The sequence below is a fragment of the Colossoma macropomum genome, unplaced genomic scaffold (assembly GCF_904425465.1).
Source record: "Colossoma macropomum unplaced genomic scaffold, Colossoma_macropomum, whole genome shotgun sequence".
Lineage (NCBI taxonomy): Eukaryota > Metazoa > Chordata > Actinopteri > Characiformes > Serrasalmidae > Colossoma > Colossoma macropomum.
The window spans coordinates 3,696,156-3,718,088 of NW_023494799.1; the positions used below are offsets into that span (position 1 = coordinate 3,696,156).

At 39.9% G+C, this 21,933-nt stretch overlaps 1 protein-coding gene across 4 annotated transcripts in view; it reads right to left on the bottom strand.

The window, feature by feature from the left end:
• Window positions 1-21,933, bottom strand: part of LOC118818750 (unconventional myosin-IXb) — a 129,517-nt gene that overhangs the window by 82,698 nt on the left and 24,886 nt on the right. For all 4 annotated transcript variants that reach the window (XR_005008109.1, XR_005008108.1, XM_036586122.1 and 1 more), the window contains exon 2: window positions 8,334-9,230. Coding sequence is in view for 2 of the 4 variants with exons in the window: in XM_036586122.1 (XP_036442015.1) it covers window positions 8,334-9,170 (837 nt within the window). In the remaining 2 variants the exon portion in view is untranslated. The remainder of the gene's footprint in view (window positions 1-8,333; window positions 9,231-21,933) is intronic.

The following is a 21,933-nucleotide window of genomic DNA, read 5'->3' on the forward strand; positions in this document are numbered from 1 at the left end:
TTTAAACCTGCCTATTTGCTTGAACTAGACACCTGGCATCCTTTCTTTGCTCCAAGTTCATTAATACTTAGGCTCAGTTTCTGAGCTGCTGAGCTGCATTACATGTTTATACTGGTTGAACTGCAGCTGAACTGCAATTAGTGTGTTTGATGATATGACTGGTGTGGAATTATGTAGAATTGTGTAGAATTGAGGTGTACCCGCTGACCCACAGATGGTTGTTTGGGTTAGGAGAGTCAGAGCAGACATTACGTTGCAGTGCATGCTGGGGACTGTAGTACAGCACAGTGTGAAATGGGATATTATTAATAGAAAATGAAAACACTTCTGGCCCACGGGCCTTGTGTTTAACACATGGGCTCTAGTGCTTCATCAGTGGTCACTTTCTAACCACAGAGCTGCTCTTGCCTGCATATTTTTGGATGGTGGTCCACACTGATGTGTGTAAAAACCCCAACAGTATCACCATGTGACATGCACTCATACCAGCACCAACAGGGCATCTTCACACTCGCCCTTGTCCTGAATACTTGGGTCTACACACAGGACTGATTCTGGGCTTATTTGGGGGAAGGGGCTCATTATCACTGGTTTCCTTTACATACAAGAATTCCATCCAAACCGTGGATCGATTGTGCAATTCCATGTCACTCATCTGCGCACAGGTTTGCAAAACAGTGGGCACGAGCTTCATTCATTTGATGCTTTATTATTTTCCTTGCATACAGACACTCAAACGGTGAAGAATAGTGTTTTGGATACATGGCATTTCACCATATAGGAGCACGTGCAAACAAGGAGTCGTTGTCGTATGAGAAGGTTTTTAGCCACGCAGATGATCAGTTGAAGCAATCATGTTCCAAAATGAACCAATCAAGCAAACCCCATATGTGGCGTCGGGAGTGGACAGCTTCCACATGCGCAGTGGACGGCACCAGAGCTCACTGGAAGAGAACCCCAGATCACCAATTTTAGGAGGACCTGATATCGATTCTCTGGACGGCTCAAAAACACCTTTCACACTTGACCAAACGTACCAAACTCGCAGAGCAAGCGGATCTGAGTCTAGAAAGAAAAACAGGCCTTTCAGCCTGATATGTGAATGAGCTCTGCTCTGACTGGCTTCCTTGCATTAGGCCTCATTCCAAAGGAGGTCCAGGCTCAAATACTCCTCTGACTTCTCAATGGTCACGTTTACATGCAGCCTGACAATCCGTTAACAATCCGACTAATAGCTCAATAGGAATAGAATAAGTCCATGTTAACACCTCTGTCGGAACAGACTAGTCCGACTGAGGCCGTTCGGAATACAGTTTCTATCAGATTGAATGAGGTGGGTATTCCTGTAAATAATCCGTTAAACAGAAGAATAATATCCGTGTAAACGCCTGTATCTGATTACATTCCCTTTCGGAAAGTTTAAGTCCGTTCTGATCATGTTTGTCGCATCATAGCGAAAGTTTATACCGTTCAACATGGCGGAGCAGAAACTGGTCTGCAGAGGAGACGAAGTTTATGCTCTGGTCTTTAAAAGACGGCGGTGGGACGGACGTCCAGCTTATGTGTCTCAGAACACGACGTCTTCCTCTCGGCCTTCTTTAATAAGGACATGTGAAGGACGTTTTCCTGAGTCTGACATAATTTTAAAGTGATTAAAAACACAAGCGCTGCTCACTGCTGCTCATCTCACTCTGACTGGACTCAGGTGATGCTGGTTGTCATGGTAACGTCTACATTAAGTGGTTCTCTATGCATGCGGGTAGTTTTAGATCTGATTACTTGTAGTGAGCATGTAAATGGAGATTTTCCATCAGATTGTTGAGTAGAGTGAGAATAAACACCTCAGGCTTAATCTACATTTGGAATGTATTTAATCAGATTGGTGAAGATCTTTGCATGTAAACACAGCCAGTGAAAGGTTGGGGCTATTCTGCTGGAGGTGAAACAGGCAGATAAGCAAATGTGAGACATCACAAAAATAATGAATTTAAAGTGGGCTGTTTTTGCACCGTAGTTTCAGAAAACGTGTACGGACTGTATGGTCTGGGGAGTGAACAGTATGTTTTGATATACACCGATCCAGCAAAAACTCTCCACTGATCCACTCGTACCAGCACAACACACACTAACACACCACCACCACGTCAATGTTACTGCAGTGCTGAGAATGATCCACCACCCAAATAGTACCTGCTCTGTGAGGGTCCATGGGGGTCCTGACCACTGAAGAACAGGGTAAAAGGGGGCTAACAAAGTATCAGAGAAACAGATGGACTACAGTCTGTAACTGTAGAACTACAAAGTGCACCTATATAGTAAGTGGAGCTGATAAAATGGACAATGAGCGTAGAAACAAGGAGGTGGTCATGATGTTATGCCTGATTGGTGTATGGTGTATTTAATACATAAAGTCATTTATGTATTAAATGATCAAGTTTGTTAAACTGGAATTTCTTCTTTGCTTATGATCAAACAAATATACTGCATTACTACTCAACACATACAGACCCAAAACAGCACCAACATGCAACAATCTCTAAACTGCCCTCAACAGGTGTGCTGCAACGCTCATGTCTGCAGACTATTTTATGTTGTAGGGGGGAAAGTACTGTTACGCAGAGCAAGCAGGGACATGAAAACTGTTTGTCTAACAGTCTCAAAATATTCCCACTGTTCACTTTTAGATATTTCATTTTACAAAGGCAGCTATTTTACACCATGACAAAGCCAAATACCCAATCATTTTACTGTGTGTAATTTAAACAAAGACTTAACCTTTAAAAAAAACGTTACTCAGCATGAACATAAAGCAATTTAGGCAGCATATTCTTCAGTTATAATTACAGTACATTTCAGTGTCTTCAGGTTTGCGATGGGTGAAATGTGCAGAAGGGTGGAGTGCATACAATTTAGGGAGAGGAAGAAAAAAAAATTAAGTTACATTGTAATTGAATCCCATCTAAAACTGAGTCACTTTCCACTGGCATATCCAGTGAAAACCTCATGTCTGAAGTGCGTAACTCGCAAGCAAGGCTCATCTATTTCAGTGTAAATCGGTGTAATTTCTCTCCTTTTCTTCAGAGATTTAAAAAGTTTCACATCTGAAGCCGCCCATCCCTTTTTATCAGCCTTATTCTGGCCTGGCTGTGCAGTTTGTTCATTTAAAGGATCCATATCCTACATTTTTTCTTGTATTTTTGTTCCCTAAGCCCCACTTAGAACATCTGTGTGGTGCACCAACAAATCATACTTCATTTTTATGTGACCATTTTAAAACCTCTCTTTATCCCTTAGAATTAAACAGGCTGTACTTGTTACTGTGCCTTTAAAACTTATGTAAAATGACCTCTGTTCTGATTGGCTATCCTGTATTGCACCTCATTCAAAAAGCAGCGGGGGCCGAAAAAAATGGGGTCTTACAGAATAATGATGTATTTGTTTATAATCCTGGGAATCAGCCCTTTCATTTGATATTTGATTTGTACACATTGGTTGAGGCTCAATTTCACCTAATTATATGAATTATATATGAATAATATGAATATTCATGATTGCAATTCATTTTTGATAGTTCGTAGTTATGGGACATGACTTTGTAGCCAAATTTGTAGCCAAATTTTTATTAGCTTTCTTACAAATTTACATAACCCATCTATTTGACTCAGAAGAAGAGAGTTACAGCTTCCATACTCCACCTATCTTTTGAACGTAGCCTATGGAATATTAAAGTTATGAAGTAAAGAATATGACTGTGCGTTCTGGAACCACTGGTGGTTCCAATGAGATTAAGAGGCCGGGGAGTGAATGCTATATTTCGGATCTAAGAGTGTTTACATACCTCAAAACATTTCTTTAAAAGGCCCCTTATAACAGAAAAAAAAATTTCTCTCGCTTTTCTGAAAATTGTTTGAAGTCAAACTGTCAAAGTTTCAAAACCATTTACTACCCAGTCAAGACGGACCAAATAGGCAAAGCAGGCTGGTGAATTCACTGCTTCTGTGATGTCACAAGAACAACTCATTTACAAATGTCCACCTATTTAGCAGACAGCAGTTTAGCCCCGCCCATTACTGAAGTTATAAGGAGTGCTTCAGCTCTGAGCCCTTTTGAATGAGGTCCGGTCTATCAGAACAGAGCTTGATGATCTTATATCAGCCTTAAAGGAAGAAAATACAAGAAAAATGTACGATATGGGCTCTTCAAAAAAAAAATTAAACAAATGTGTGAAAATTTAGTTTTCCATGATGCAAGCCCTTTAAGAGGTTCAGGTCTGGTCCAAACTGACTGCTTTCACAGGCTCTCCTCTGACCACAGGCGAAGGAGGAAGCAGGTTTTGTAATAAGACCCAAGGCCGAGCCTGTTGAGGGACAATGACTGCGCTGACGGAGGTGAAAATGACTTCTAGTTCTGCCTAAAGTGCAGGCAGAAAGACGCTCTGAAGGGGATCTCGCACGTTGCATCTTCTTTCACTTTAATATTCTAAAAAGGAACTACAGCCTGTGGTATGTTGTGACAGAGTGAAGAGAGAGAGAGAGAGAGAGAGAGAGAGAGAGAGAGAGAGAGAGAGAGAGAGAGAAAGAAAAGCAGCACTGCAGAGAACAGCAGCCAAGATTACGAGGAACATCACAATGTAGTGAATCGTACTGAATCATTTCGGAACATACTGTAGTGAATCGTATCATGTGGTCACAGGGACAGTGTGTTAGCTTGTGTCTAGTGTGTCAGATCTAGGTTGACTGATCAGTTTGCAGGTAGCCCATTGGATCGTAAGACCACAAAAGCTTTTCTGCGCTGCTAAGAAACCTGAATGGATCAGGTAGAACTCCATTGTGCCTTTCTGCAGCCTCACATGTTTTCATTTATAAAGTTGACTGTGGTAGTTGGGGCGTATACGGACATAAAGGAACTGCTGGTTAGTGTTTGTGGTTAGTGTTAGCCTGATATGGACATCGGAGCTTTTCTGTTTTCTCTTGTACTGCCTGAGGAGCTGCCTGACTCGTTCAGCTGCATCAGACGGCGACGTGGTCTCAGGGCCTTCTGTGCAAAACAAGCCGTAGACCAGCTGATTCTGAAGAGTGAGCGTTATATTTTCAAGTCCAGCAATGTCTGGCCATTGAAGGGATGAGTATCCGGGACAATACTACTAACCCGAAAAACTCCAAAAAACTTGCCTCCAAAAAACTTGCCTCCAAAAAACTTGCCTCCAAAAAACTTGCCTCCAAAAAACTTGCCTCCCAAAAAACTTGCCTCCCTCAACAGTTCTAACTGTTCTTTTAAGTCGAATTCCAACACGGCTGATTTGGCTTCATATTCGCCAGCTTTTTGTTCAAACTTCCCGTTCCACCTTAAATGGTGCAGCAGCTACATTGAGGTGCCTGTGCAGGTGCCAGAAAGTAACTGGTGCTCAATTTAACGTGGAATAGAAAATTCAAACAAAAAGCTGGTAACTAGCCCCTACTAGCCACAAGCCTACAGGGGCTAGTGACAACTTTTTATTAATATTTAGAAATTTTAATTACAGTTTATACATGTTTGGCCATACTGCTGAATGCTCTAATAAAGTGCAAATGGAAACATCAAATTCAAATGATATTCTCTTGGACTGGATTACTGGATTAATTAACCAAATCTATAGAGACAGATCTACTATCTCTAACTTCGAAACTCTGAAAAACTTTGTGAGGTGTCAATCATGCTGAAAATAACAACTATGAAGCACGTACAACAAGATCATCAGGCGAGTGTGGGTGTCAATGCAGACGAATTAATAAATTAAGTCTAAACTGTCCAAAAAGTTGAACATAAAATGAGACACCAAATTGTTTAAAACATTACTCCACAGAATCCCTCAGAACAAATACAACCAAGGCAGACAGTACTGCTAAGAACTCTGGTAATCTGCACTAGACACAATTATTATCAGTGCAATATTTATATTATTTAAGACTTTGTGAGTTTCTACTGTTCTGGAAACTGGAAACTTATTTTTGAAAAATATATATTAGTGACCAAAGCACCGTTTAACCAATTATTCAAGTTCAGTTCTGTCTATACAAAATTATACTGGCCAATAGTATTGGTTATGAAAACTTTTAGCTAATAAAAATTGATGTCAGTGATATTTTTAACTCGTCAGGTTCTAATAAGTATGTCACCCTAATGTAGTGCAGCAAGTTGCACCTTGCGTTTTCACATGTGCTTGGGGCCACGTGGGAAAGCAGCATATGGGAAATTTCCCTTCTGTCTAGCTGACACATCACTGTTAAGAAAGAGGACAGACAGCCCACCATTTCAGTTATAGTAGGCAGTGCTTTTTGAGCTGAGTGGACTGGCGACTGCTTCTTTCTATGAAAGAGCTAAAATTATGACTAAGTGCAGCAGTAAGTGCTCTCTGAGACGCTGAAGTCTCTGTTATACAAGCAGGAGAGGACGCGCAATCTAATAAACCTGTAAGTGCAACATCAGTCTGCCTTTACAATTAGATTTAGGCTCTGACAAGCTACAAACTGCACTTAACGATGCTCGATATCCAGTGCCGGCTGCCTGGCCTGCGAAGAATCAAATTAACCCTAGACTGCACAATGTTGCCTCAGGGCAACAAACCCATTTTCCTTAATTTACGATAACATTATACGTATTTACGGACAATGACAGGGTTAACAATAAACAGAAGAGTTTGAGTAAGTGAATGAAAAGCATGTACCTGGTCATTCTCTCTCTTTAACCCTCTTTTTCAACTTTCAGCATCACTTTTTTTTTGCTATGAGAGTTTGCAGAAATATGTTTGTTGCCTAGAAGCAACATTGTGCGACAGTGGAATGGATTTGGCCAGCTACAAGCCAGGTCTCACCACCTCAGGGAACACAGCTCCATATCATGTCTTCCCAGGCAACATACCTCAGAAGCACCCCTGCACACACAATCTGGTCCATTTAATGCAAGAAAGTGAATTGAATAATTATTTATTTATTTATTTTAATTGCTCTCATAATGTGTGCAATAGAGGGTTAAATAAAAAAAAACAAACAAACAAAAAAAAAAACAATGCTCTGAAGAGAGATAAGCCTCATGCAATCAGAAAGCCAGACCCACATGTCAGCTACCAGCTGTACATGATAATGTTGAGATGTCAATTTAAAAAATAAAATAAAATAAAAAAATTGTCAGAATTCAGAAGGTGGCTGCCCACAACATTCACCTGCATGGTGATTTTTATATTTTACAGTAAGCTCCCTAAACCACATCGAAAAGTCTGCCTTAATGAAGAGCTAGATGTGGTCTGAGTGGGTTAATGCAAGTTTTGGGAATGTCCATTATATGGCCAAAAGTATGTGGACACAAAACTTAATTAGTTAGTTCAGGCGTTTCAACCACACCCTTTGCTCACAGGCCTAAATCAAGCATAGCCATGCAGTCTCCATAGACAAACACTGGCAGTAGAATGGGTCGAACTGAAGAGCTCAGTGACTTTAAACATGCCACCTTTCCCACAAGTCAGTTCATGAAATTTTTGCCCTGCTAGCTCTGTAGGTGAACTGTAAGTGGTATTTTTATGAAATGAAGTGTCTAAGAGCAACAACAGCTCAGCCACAAAGAGGGAGACCACACAAACTCAGAGTGGGGCCTCCGAGTGTCGAAGTAAAATGGGTTTCCATGGCTGAGCAGCTGCACACAAACCTAAGATCACTATGCACAATGACAAGCGCTGGACTCTGGATCAGGGGAAACGTGTCACTTCACTGTCTGGCAGTCTGAGGGCTGAATCTGGGTTTGGTGGATGCCAGGAGACGCTACCTACCGGAAGACGCACTGCAAACAGTAATGTTTGGTGGTGGAGGGATAATGAGCTGGGCGGTTTTTCAGGGTTTGGGCCCCTTAGTTCCAGTGAAAGGTGATGTTGATGCAGCACACAGACATTTTAGATCAATTATATGCTTCCAGATTTGTGGCAGCAGTTTGGGGAAGCCCAAATGCTCAGTGTCCACATATTTTTGACCATATAGTGTATTTATGGAAAAGATTTCAGGCAACTATTGATGTTTAGTGTTTGTTAGCACCATTAGTCTTGCAGCTCCAGCACTAAACTAAAGAAGAATGTAACAACAAACATTTCTTGACCGATTGATGGCATCTAAGGTAAAAGTGAAACTGGGTAAATTTGATTTGCCAAATCATTCCTTTAAGTTTTTAAGCCCTGATTCCTGCAGTTGTCCAATCAGACTACAGAAATTACTAGGCTCGCGTGTACATGACAAAAAAAAACGTGCACAATGGCTCTGCAAACTTGGTTGAGGCTTAAATCATAAATTACTTCACTGTAATGCATGACCTACCTCCAGCACAGGTCCAGCTCCAAGGATGGTCCTTTCCACGCCGCTGGCGTAGCCCTTCTGGCTGAGAGCCGTCAGGCAGTGGATGAGAAAGTTAGTGCTTTGTGTTTTTCCAGAGCCGCTCTCTCCAGAGATAACGATGCACTGGTTGATCCGTTTGCGCAGCATAGCATAATACGCGACATCGGCGATGGCAAAAATGTGGGGCTCCAGCTTGCCCAGCTGGTGGTTCTCATACATCTTGACATACTTGGGGTTGTAAATCGGGAGGAACTTAAAGGGGTTGATGGCGACGAGGATGCTGCCGGCGTATGTGTAGATCTTCTTCTTCTGAAAGCGATTGCGCAGGTTTTCCAGGATAGTGTCCTCATTGAGGAAAGGTAGGTTGCACAAGTCGTCAAAATCCTCATGGCGCGGAGGGAGGAACCCTCGGGCGACCAGCCGCTGGGCGTCTTTTTCCTTATACACAGAGGGCAGGTGCACATAGCGGATGGAACCGTCATGGTTACGCTCCTGAAGGAGGAAGTAGAACCCTTCGCTCTGAGGATGCTCCTCCTGAGCCTTCCGCGGCCAGAGAAGAACCCTGTGCACCGGCAGGTCTGTGGACTCTAGAACCCACTCCTCTCCGCCGCTCTCCTTCACCTCCGCCAGGACGTAACGCTTGGCCGTGTCCAGGCCCAGGCTGGCCGCCACGTCCTGGATAACCGTTGCTGCTGTGGCCTCCTTGCGGACTTTGAGCGTGAAACATGGCACCGTCTCCAAGGCGAGGCGGGGGTAGATCTGAAGAACGTAGGCCCGTCCATCTTGGCTAGCTGTCCCGTCGCCATCTGTGACACTCATTCTGACTCTGGGCGAGTTGTTTCAGCATTACGCATGGCCTTCAAACTCACCATCTAGCACCTGATTGAGACAAAACACACTGATTAGATGAGCAAACCTAACTGCAGCAATACAGTGGCCAGCAAAGTCCATTTAAAATATCATGAGAGGGAAAAGGTATGAAAATATACCATCACGTTATCAAACTAAATTATTACAGATTCAGATATATTTACTTAAAATACATTTAAAAGGGATTAAACAGCATTTACAATGAGTCAGTACTGGTAATCATTTTAGTCTAGGCCTAGGCTTAACCTGGATGTGGGAAACCAGCCCAAAAAGTTTAAAAAGCACTAACAGACACAATACATTAATTTCTCCACATACTGATGTGTAACTCAAGTGTTGAGTGGTGCACAGTGGTGAATGCTTTGCACAACACTGCAGCAGCACAGCGGTTTAGTTTCACTATGACTTTTTATAAATACACAACAATCTGTAAACAAATTTGGAAATATATAATTATCAGTGGGTTCTGTGTCATGGTATAATATGAAAAGCAAGTTCAAGTTCAAGAGGCTTTGTCGTCATTTCATCTATATACAAATACACAGTGAAACGAAACGACATTCCTCCAGGACCATGACGCAACACTGGAACAGGAACACAAAGTGCAAAACAATACAATATACACAGTGCAGACAATGCAGTGCAATAAATACGAAAGGCTCATAATAAATACAAAAACAGGGCACAGGCAGTACAGAGTGCTGAGAGTATGTGGAGCTGTGCAAAGCCGGATGTAACATAGACATATTAGCAGATAGCCTAGCATATATGAACATAGCAGTCACTACGGTAGCAACCAGAGCAGCAATATACAGTATACAGTATTTGGTTGACCTGTTATATAAACCATATATCAAATGCAATAATTATAAATAATTACAGAAAATATAATTGTTGCATTTCACACTGAAATACTTTACTTAAAATAATTTATTAATTTTACTTTACTTAAGCAGTAACAGTCCCATCTCTGATCATAAGCACGTTAGGACATTCATGAGAAAAGGTGGCAATAGAATATGTGCCATTAATGCTGCCAATAAACTTTAAACTCCGATCTTACCTGTCTGAACAGGTTATCATGCGATCACACAACCAAGATGTTTATTATACTGTGAGTGTTGGTCGCTAGAGTGTAACGATGCATATTTCTTCTGGTTTGATATGATTTTCCATGTAATATCAAGTCAAGACTTGATTTGGTTTTTGATAGCAAAATAGGCAAAATCTGTGGTGGTGGTGACGTTTACTAATGATTACAGTACAACACATTATATCGCTATAATCTTTAAACTACAATAATCTTTAAACTATAATCATCAGTACTTAAAGAGCAAAGAGAGCATATGGCCTGTTTAATTGGATTTGGTGCAGCGTGTTATGTGAAATGTTGAATAGCAATCACTGTTTTCATAATTTTTTACAGTATATATATATTTTAACCTCTTATTCTCCAGGGTATATTCCGTTTTTTTACATGCCCAAATAGTAAGGCAAATTATTCAGTAACTTCATGAAATAAATGTAAATTTTGTTGTTTTTTTTTTGTAAAAGTTCCCATCAAATGTGTTTTATGATCATAAACATAATGCTATACGCTAATCTACTGCTGAAAGCCAAAAATATTAGATGCTCTTTGTATTTATTATTTTTTTTTTTTATAAAAAAAATTTACAGAGCAGATCACTGAAGAAACGCTATCTGAGATCCAGTTTATAGCTCAGATTTGTGGAAAAAAGGGTCAAATTTCAGTAGGAAAAAAAAAAAATCTGAGTTCAGCTTCTTTTATTTCAAAGGTTTAAAACTATATTACCCATCTAACTGCCTGCAAAGAAGACAGTTACAGCTCTCATACGACCCCCACCTTCAGAATGAAGCTTATAAAATATGAAAGTTATGAAGTAAAGAATGTGATGAAGTGATGAAGGAGTTGAAAAGATTAATGTGGCACCAGTGGTTCTTTTTTGTCTGCTCAAACTAAGGAAAAAAATACATATCATGCATGTTGTGCATAAAGAAAATGTCTTGAAGTACTGCGATATGTTTTTGCCATATCGGACACCCCTAAAAACTACAAACCCTAAAATTTTTAAATGAAAAATTAAAAAGGTCTAGTAATTTGAGTGTGGGTGTGTCCTACTCCTCCCCACCCACTTTACTCTGCTAGGCAGAACCCAGATGCCTAGCTTTGATCACCAACAGTGGTTTCCATGACATTTTCAACATTAAACGGTATTAAAATCAGTGCAGCCTGGCTCGCAAATAATACCCAGTACACCGAGTTAAATCAGTATGAAACATGTCGAGAAAGCCATTTGATCCTTAACAAAAAGGTAACCGACAATAACGCCATTCCTAGCTGGTTTGAATGGAAAAGACCACATTCAGAGTCAGCTGGCAGTGAAACAGCAAGTTCTCTTTGGAGGTCTCTTTACAACAGACTTGTTTACACTATCCCTTGATCCAACTCGCAAGCCACCACATCAAAGAAGCGGCATCCACAACGGAAAACTGCCCGCCTCACCAATTTCAGCCGCCGCGCTGATCAAAAGACGCTCAGCGATTACGACGTCTCCAACTCTTACAGTTTTACCTCAAAAGGACCTACAGGCCCGACTCTCCATAATGACAGCGCACTGCTGGTTTGAATGGAACGGCGAAACGCTGCCAGACCAGGAGGAAAGCAGACGTTCAAAAAGGTTTTGTTCCCTTTTCAGAGTTTAGCCATTTAGGACACCACGCGGCTTCACCACGCGCCATTACCCATACAAAGAGGAGTCAGGACAATAAACCTGCATCCAGTCCATATTTTATTCAGAGATAGAACAAAACCACTTTTTCAATACCAATACTGGAGCCAAGGTTGGGCGATATGACAATATACATAATTATCACGATACATTATATCATGATACAATACAATATGCTTTTCTGAACATATTGCGTATATTATTTTTAGATCTGCATGTTTCGTTATAAAGAGAGCAAAATTAGTCTTGTTTAACTGAATTTAGTGCTAAATATTGAGTAAAAATCTGTATTCACAGTTTTTGATAGTATTTTTAAGATGTAGCTCTACTGGCTCTTTTTCTCTGTTCCAACTGCTCAGATGTCAGAAAAAATAAATAATACAGGGTGATTCGAAAAGATTAATCCGATTTCAAAAAGATTTATTTCACTTGTAAATCATTACAGATCAGTGCAGTGAACTGTAAATGGTTTAATGAGCGTAAAGTTTATGATGTAATTATAAAAGGTCTCAGTATGAACCTCCTCCAGCTGTACAGACATCAACGCCATAGTCAAATTCATCCCATACTGGATTGAGCATGTTGGGTGTCGCTGCACTCACGACTCTTTCAGTGCGATTTCGGGGATCATCCAGTGTTGTGGAACCAACGACGAACGCTCTGAGCTGTTGGAGCTTCACTGCCCACGAAAATCACACTGCACAGTTATGACGGATTCACTCTTATTGAAGTGGAGAACGCAGAACGCTTTCTGCTCAGGGGTCTCATCTCCTCTCAGACTGAAGGGAGCCATCTTCCACTGACAGTCAGAAACTCTATGACCCCCTCTTTCAGTTGGATTGTGATTGGTTCCTAGGCTCCTCAAGGTTGTAAAAACATGGCGCTTTGAAATCGGATAAATCTTTCTGAACCACCCTGTATTGCGACATAACGTGTATCATGAAAATTCTTTAAAGCAGCGCAGTATTATTTTTGCCATATCGCCCACCTCTAACTGAAGCTTTGAAGCTTTTTTTTTCCTCACCGTATATTTTTTACTTTAAAAACACTAAGGCAAAAGTAGCTGTGTCCCTGTAATCCACTAAAAATTGAAAAGTCTGATTGAAGCACTTAAACTTCAATGACTGTCACAACCAACAAAATTATTCATGCAAAAACTGCAGCTTTTATATTTATAAAAAAGAAACCGAAAACAAAACCTCTTTTCTTCCTGAGTACGCATCTGAAAAGTTGTCTCCTCACTGCTCATCTTGCTTCCTACGTTCAGCCAGCTCTGGTTTAATAGTTGTACCCAAGACCGGGCCTTGTTCCACAGATGATATATGTTTCTCCTCTGTTGCTTCTGTGGCATCGAGAGAGATGAAAAGTGGTGCTAGATAGTTACAGATAAAGATAGACAGGGATGCACCAATACCATGTTTTCCCTTCTGATACTGAGACACACACACACACACACACACACACACACACACACACACACACAGATGTGCTGAAGTGCCACTAAAAAGCAGATACCGATACAGTATCAGTGTAGCTCCAGTTGTTTTATCACCATCTGCTTGCTTTTAATTATAGATATTGACATTTGTTTCTACTTTGCATGTACTTCAATGGGTGTTACATTTAAATACGTAGAACATTTTTAAAATTACATTTACAAATAGAAAAATGCCAGTTTGGCCCATTAAAAAGCGATATATGTTGTTTATACTGCTAACAAAAGCAATGGAAAAGTGTTGTGTGTTCATTTAGCCCACACAGTGTGATCTCCAGGTTTATGCAAATTGTCGTTTCCTTCTCTTTTACATTTTTTTATTGCTTTGCCTTTATTTAGCCTTTCCTTTTGTGCAATCATTCTAATCTATGGTTAGTTCCAAAATGTACACAATCAAAAAAAAACTGCACTTAATGATAGGCTTTACGAACAGAACTGCAACAAACTAGGCCTGGTGCATGAGACCTGCTCTCCGGGAGGAAAATGGAAAATGCACATGTTTTGGCAGAAGAAGGGCCAACACGCCACAGAGAACCACTGGATGTTAGGAGTGTTACACACCATCTGTGCCAGCCAGGTTCATATTTGCATGGTAGATACAGTACCATCACGTAGATTTCATGCTACAGGGTCAGACTGTAATGCTCATGTGCTACTTCACAACTGAATCTGAATCACAATAATACTGTTTATCATTTTTGTGGACGGTATTCGTTTGTCTAAATCTTCCATCATCGTCCAAGCCTTCTGCCCACTGTAGTAAATGATGCACTTTTTTTTTTTTTTTAATTCATAATCAATGTTATCTTTGCTCATGAGGGAAGTAAGAGAACTGTAGATGGCATCTGACAACCTCAGATCAATCTGACGATTGATCAATCCACGAAGTCTAATCTAATTATTGGCAACACACCTCTCCGCTCAGCTCTTAGGCCCTCTCACACAGTGGAGCGCAGAGGAACGCAGGAAGCTGTGGTCATCCAGCTGCAGGCAATATGCTGCTGTGAATCAGCCCCTTCATCTTCACTAGACACACACTGCATCTCTATAAATACACAAGACAAAGCCACAGAGCCATTGCGTCACCAGGGTCAACATCGGCATAGCAACTGTATCCCTATACTACATAACAGAGAGCCGAGGGGGGGTAAGGAGTGAGGACACGTCATCCATTTTCAGCTACAAAGCAGGAAAAGATAACAAAGGCTTCTGCTAACAGCCTGCAGAGCAGAGGAGAGGGTGATGCTAGCGTGAGAAACATAAACTGCTACACATCTTGCTAGCAAAACCGCTCGATTTTATCTTGTATGCAGGCATAGCCCACGTGGGCGACCCAAGACTGTGCGATTGATTCGCGAATTTGTGCAAATTTTACCGCCAGACAGTGTTTGGGTGGATTCTGCTGATACCACATCTGTCCTACAATCTTGCATTAATTGCCACAGTCATTGAAGATGATGCTGAATGAAAATTTTACTGGAATTCCCCTTTTACAGCAAAATTAGAAAGGCACTGCAACATATATTGAATTTCAGCTTCATATTTTAGACAACAGTGTGAGGCAGCGTGTCAAATATTTGCCATTTCCTAGATTATTTCCTAGATTATCTCTTCTTATTCTTCTTACATAATTACATACATGAAAACAGAATGAATAACAACATGCTTGGGGGGTGTACTTACTTTATCACGCCTAGAATTAAATCAGCCATAAACGTCCGCATCACAGAAGGCCACTTCTGCAGTGAATCAACAGCAATACAGCAAGTTCCCCATTGCAAGTCTCTTTATAATAAACTTGTTTACACCAGTCGCCGATCAAACTCACCAACGACAAAAGCAGTTCCATCTATAACATTACTCTGGCTGCTCTCCGCTGCGCTGACCCAAAGAAACTCAAAGATGTCCTCCAGCTTCACCTCAAAAAGACCTTCAGGCATGCCTTGCTGCAATGTGCATGCGTCAACTGTCAGAAAACCAACTGCACGCTAACTTGGTCTGTATGGTCAGGAAGGAAGAAGCGTCTGCGTTTACTGTAAGATCAGCTGACTGTGGAGCTAAACTTGCAAAACAACACGATCTGGACATAAAAGGCTCAAGAGCAGAAGGCTCTAGCCGTCATGCATTATGGGCCAAATGGAGTTATCTGGCTGCAGTGTTCAATAATGGCAGCTTTTCTACCAAATTTTTCCAGAGTCTTAGGCCCCGTCCCATTTCACCCCTCGCCCCTACCACTGAGCCCTTAGCCCTCTGTTTTGCGCGTTCACGTCTAGGGGTAGGGTGTCCCGATTCTTGTTGAGACAGAGGGGCAGGGCGAAGTGTTAGGACTACATGACCTCCAAACAGAGAGTTATGAGAAAAAAAAAAGAAAAACCGGCAAGATGGAGAACAAGAGACCACAGAAACCCACAAATGTGAGAATTTTCTCCGTTAAAAAATGACGATAACCACTGTTTTGTCTTAGTTTAATGTCTTTTCAATGTATTATGGTTGTTTTCTTCATAACAAACATTTAATCACTAATAGTTTGCTGATGTTTCGGTAGCTAGTTAGCTAACTTTCCCGTTCCACCTTAAATAGTCCAGAAGTTCTGATGCCTGAAGTGCCAGAATGTAACTGCTGCTCTATTTAAGGTGGAATGGGAAAATGCAAACAAGAAGCTGGTGAATATCTGACTTCAGCTTCATATCACTGAAGAATTAGGGGTGGGTGATAATAAATAATTGCCCCCCTCTTTGAAGGCATATGGTGCCCTAAATGTAACTAAAGCCCAGCAGTGAGGAGCTGAACTTTACCCTCCTCTGCTGTCACTGCAGACTGGCAGGGTTTCCTACAGAGCAGCGCTGGTAGCTGTTAATGAAGCTTTTTCTTATTCATTTTATGTCCCATTTCATCTGCAAGATTTCAACCACTACCCCTTGGAACTGAGTTAGGGTGACACTCGAAAACAAGGGGTAGGGGTAAAAATGCATGGGATTGGGCCTTACTGTAAACTGTGAAGCATGGTGGTGGTAGCACTGAGCCCTTTTGAGCCCACATGTAATTTTACCCAGGATTTTAATGGCAGTTAATCTAAAAGGGTTAAGAGTGAATGCAAGCTGGAGAACAAAATCCCAGTAAAGTTGACACAGCAACCAATTGGCACTAGGCCTGTACAATTCCCAGGAAATTACCAGGAGGGCCCATGTGTGAACAGAAGGGCTGGGTATTGTCAGCGACTTCATGATACAAATCATATAACGAAACAAATTCAGTGTTTAAAAATAAGTAGAGTTGAGAGTCAGAGTGCATCACAAACCGCACATTAAATGACTGAATTTAATTACTTTTTGACCAAGAGGACTCGTTAAACATTTGTTTTTGTCAGTTAATGGTTAACCAGTTAATCATTAACATCCCCATTATGTATGATATGAAAGACAGGCTGTTTTCGGTTTATTTAAAATGATAAAGTGCAATAAAATGCTTTTGTTTATCAACTAGCAGAATTTATGATTATTTAATATTGATGTCGGTACTGAGCAAAATAACAGTCATCAATTTAGTCATCATCTTGCAACTCTATGAGAATATACCAAAGAATTTGGTAACACTTGAAGGGTGACTACATAACAGATTCATAACACCTTACACAAACACTTCATAACATGTTTCAATCAAAATTTATAAAGGATAAATGTTTTACATGATATTAATATGGACTACTATGTCATTTTGTTGAGATACATTTTTAAAAATAAAAATCCTCAATTTTTATTTTGAAAAAGTACATTATTTTCATTAAAACGCCTCATTTCTGGTCAGCCAAAATAAAAATGACCTCACTTTATTCCTTTGGTCGTTAAGTGCTTTGACACTCAGGCATGTTTCATCTATACTTTCGTTTTTTTTTAATTATCAGGTTTTTCTTAAACATTCATTACTTTGCATGTCACTTTACTACATGTACAGTAAATTACTCATAAATATGCTGAGGAGCAATTATTCGACTAAATCTACATTTGGCAGTGCGTCTAAATGTCAAAGTATTAATGACCAAAGGGGTAAAGCAAAGTGATTTTGGTCTTGGCTGGTCTTTGCTGAAAATAATATAGTTTTTCAAAATAAAAAACTTTTATTTTGGAAAAAAAAAATATCCTTCATTAAAATGATATAGTAGTCCATATTGATATAATGTATCAAACATGTATGCTTTATAAATGTTGATTTTAAATGTTCATGAACAGGTTATGAAGCGTTTATGTAAGATGTTATGAATGATGTTATGTAGACACCCTTCAAGTGAAGTGTTACCAAGAATTCTAACTAATTTGTAATTCACTCCATTTTTCATCCTTCGGGCTCAAATCCACAGCATAGTAAGACTATTCAAATTTCTCTTTTACAACCAGTTCACTGTTTATTCAAAGCAGTCTCATTTACATAATGCCTAAAATCCAGTCCATGTGCACCTACAACAAAAAACCTGTACCAGATGAAGTGAGTCTTACAATCACAGTTGGTTTGAATTTCAGGCATCAAAACTAGAGATAATTCTGCAATGTGCCAATAAAATCCTCCTTTAGAGACACAGCAATCGCATCGGCATTTCCGAACTTGAAACACTGGATAAACACTGAGTATTCGGTTCAACATCAAACTGTAAGGGATTTCCTGGGAAAAAAAACAGCTAATTCAAAACACTTGGCAGCTCATACGGACCCAAATTAAGTCACTCTGGAAGGTCTTTAGAACATGAATGCAGCTTTCTGATGGGTAATTTAGTAAAAATGGGGTGAGCAGAAAGTCTCAGATATGGTTTCCGGCACCGATGTTGGGCTTTTTCTTAGTTTTACACAATTAGACTAAACAAAGACTACCTTTGTAATCTATTAATGCCAAGAAATGTTAGAAAATGGTTTTAAGTACAACCTAAACTTAAAAAAACAAGTCAAACTTTTAGCTTAACCTCTCATTCTCCAGGGTATATTCTGGTTTGTCCATCTGAATTTACATGAACAAATCGTAAGGCAAATTATTCAGTGACTGCATGAAATAAATGTAAATTATTTTATTTTTTTATTTTTTTGTAAAAGCTCCCTTCAAATTAGCAGTACGAGTTTTATGATCACACATGTTGCTATATGCTTACAATTTACTGCTGAAAGCCAAAAATCTTTGACGCTCTTTGTATTATTTTATAATAATGTTTACAGAGCAGATCACTGAAGAGACGCCATCTGTTTCTAGTTTATAGCCCAGATTTGTGGAAAAATGGGTCGACTTTTATTACAAGGGTTTAAAATGACATCACCCATCTATTTGACTGGAGAGAAGACAGTTACAGCTCTCATACGACCCCCACCTTTAGAATGTAGCTTATGAAATATGAAAGTTATGAAAAATATGACGAAGTGCGTTTTGGAACCACTGGTGGTCTCAAGGAGTTGAAGAGGCTAAAAGCTCTATACAGGACCAAAAAGGGCTACACGAGTTGTAAATGTATGACTTTTAAATGTGGAACCATTTTAAAAGTGACTATACAACAGGTTTTCCATTGTGGATGTTAGATATGATGACAACGGCTACAACAACGAACACATGTTGATGCAATAGAGAACTATGAGGAGGTAACGGTGGAGTAATTACACTGGCATGCAAAAAGAACCACTATCTGAATGGCAAACAACTATTTCTTTGAACTATCAAGGTTCTCCAATCATTACTGATGCTAAAAAGCCCCAGGCAAACTCTTTTCCTTTCTAAGGAGTGTACAAAGTAATTCCTCCATTTCTGTTGTAGGTCAGTAAATCAGTTTTTAACCATCGTCCTCCTACAAGTTTGATGTGTTTGGCCGAAGAAACGCCACAACAGAACGACGAAAACTGGTTGGAGGATCGGCTGTTTTTTTACCAGTCGCATTTCTCAGCAGAAAGAGCACTTATGAAAGTGGAGCATATCCTCAACTTGGCTGCTGACCACAACCCCAGAATCAATAAAATTCCAAGGCATGCAAAAAGCTCTGCGACCACAGAAAACAGCATCATCATTATGTTCTGTTACAAGCCGGCCTGCTTAACCCTGTCCTCTCCGCTGAGCTTCAAAGCACAACCCTAAAGCGGTGGAGAACATCTTGAGGTGTAATCAAAGGAGACAACGGAGTTTTTGAGCCCATCTCTGACAACTGCAACATTTCAGAGGATAAAGGAGATAAATCCACAGATAAGGAACCTCCAGCTGGACTGCTTAGTTGAGCTTTAGCTTCTTATAGATAAAGCTCAACTTCTTATGAGGAACTAGGACAAATAAGCTACTTACAAACTCTGAACTAGCCACAAACTAAGGAATCGGACCAGACGGCTTGACGTGACGTGCTGCTGACCTGTCCGTGCTCGGCCCACAAAAGCAGACCTTAAGATCTACTGTTGCCAGATTGGACAGCCTAACGAGAAAGTGTCAAATTACCTACTTTTAGAGTGCATTACTAATTTAAAATAAAAAAAAATTAAATAAAAAAAAATACATGGACAACCTGTTGGGATAGATCAGGTGCAGTTTCTTTGTAGTGTAATCAAGCTAATGTTAGCATGGTGGACAATTTGTTGTCATTTCCAACCTGCTTATGTTGTGATTAGCTACAGCTCAACTGCTTAGTGTTTTAACCTCTTACTCACCAGGGTATATTTTGGTTTGTCCATCTGAATTTACATGACCAAATCGTAAGGCAAATTATTCAGTAACTTCATGAAATAAATGCATTTTTTTATTTTATTTATTTTATTTATTTTTTGTAAACGCTCCCTTCAAATTAACAGAGCATGTGTTTATGATCACACACATGTTGTTATATGCTGAAATTTCCTGCTGAAAGCCAAAAATCTTAGACGCTTTTTGTATTATTTTATAAAAATAAACGTTTACAGAGCAGATCACTGAAGAGACGCCATCTGTTTATAGTTTATAGCCCAGATTTGTGGAAAAATGGGTCGACTTTCAGTAGAAAAACAATTATGAGTTCAGCTTCTTTTATTATAAGGGTTTAAAATGACATCACCCATCTATCTGACTGGAGAGAAGACAGTTACAGCTCTCATACGACCCCCACCTTTAGAATGTAGCTTATGAACTATGAAAGTTATGAAGAATATGATTAAGTGTGTTTTGGAACCACCGGTGGTCTCAAGGAGTTAAAAAGGTTAAACAACAAAGATCGTCACAGTTTCTCATTACGCTGAACACGATTGTTACCAGCTTTCTGTAAAAGCCTATCCAACCTCAACAGTTACTGTGAAACAAGGGCTGGAACCGTTTTTCTTCTCCAATTTATATGCATTAGTATGTATTTAGTATCAGTTCTGGTATCACACTAGAGTGCTAGCACATGTGGGAACCACAATCAGAAGTGTTTTTTGTGCTTAATTGTAGCTTAACGGTCTTAACACTCCAAGTCATTTTTTATGGATTTAACGCACTGAAACCTTCACATCGAGTCCAATGTGCTTCTTTAATGGTAGCAGTAACAGTGACATAGTTATCTTTTTTTAAGCCAGGAGGATGCAAACTTTGAGGAACAGCCCATTCTGCTAAAAATAAGCTCAACACGCAGCACAAAGAGCTGAAGCTCTACCATGCATGTGCGGGGAGTCGGAGGTTCTGCTTTGGGTTTAGAACTGCAAGCATTAAAATATTACAAGAGCAAGCAAGTTTCACTTCTTTCTGAGGTGAAAAACAGCATCACTGTTAACATTTACCTTTTCACAACTTGGAATTTTTTGTTTCGGTCTGTAAAACTTATTTATTAATATAAAGTTTAAATAATAAATAATAAAACTATTTAAATAACAAGAATTATTTACAGAACCATAAAATTGCTTCTTGTCTCAGCCCTAAATGAAAGGACAGGAAACAGACAGGTCATGACGTTGTTCTGCGGGTATTTCTGATGATGGGATAAAGAGACAACTCATTAGTAAGTGGTGAGAGCAGACATAAGTAATTGCTAACTCATACAGAGTCAGCAGTGAGCCACCAAAATCAGCACATAGCCCAGCAGAGCAGCCCAGCGAATCATCGCCAACTGTAGAAGACTGTAAAGAATCTCTCTCCGTCTCTCGCTCTGTTTGTTATGTTTGGAGATAACACTTAACCAACTTGAAAAACCGATCTTTCTGGCTCCCCCCCCTCCACAAACAGGGGGGCTGGGGAAGGAGGGGGGGTTGTAGAGATAATCCTTAACTCAGTACAGATCAGTGGTTAGCTGTAGCCTACAAAACACACTGTGATGCATCAGTGGAGTCAAAAACAATCATATAAACAAACCAGCGCTGAAGTAAACGTCTCCATAAAGGAAACTGTGAGAAAAAGAAAATGTTCAGGGTGATTCAAAAAGATTAATCCGATTTTAGAATTATGTATTTCACTTGTAAATCATTACAGATCAATGCAGTAAACTGGAAATGGTGTAAATGAGCATAAAGTTTATTATGTA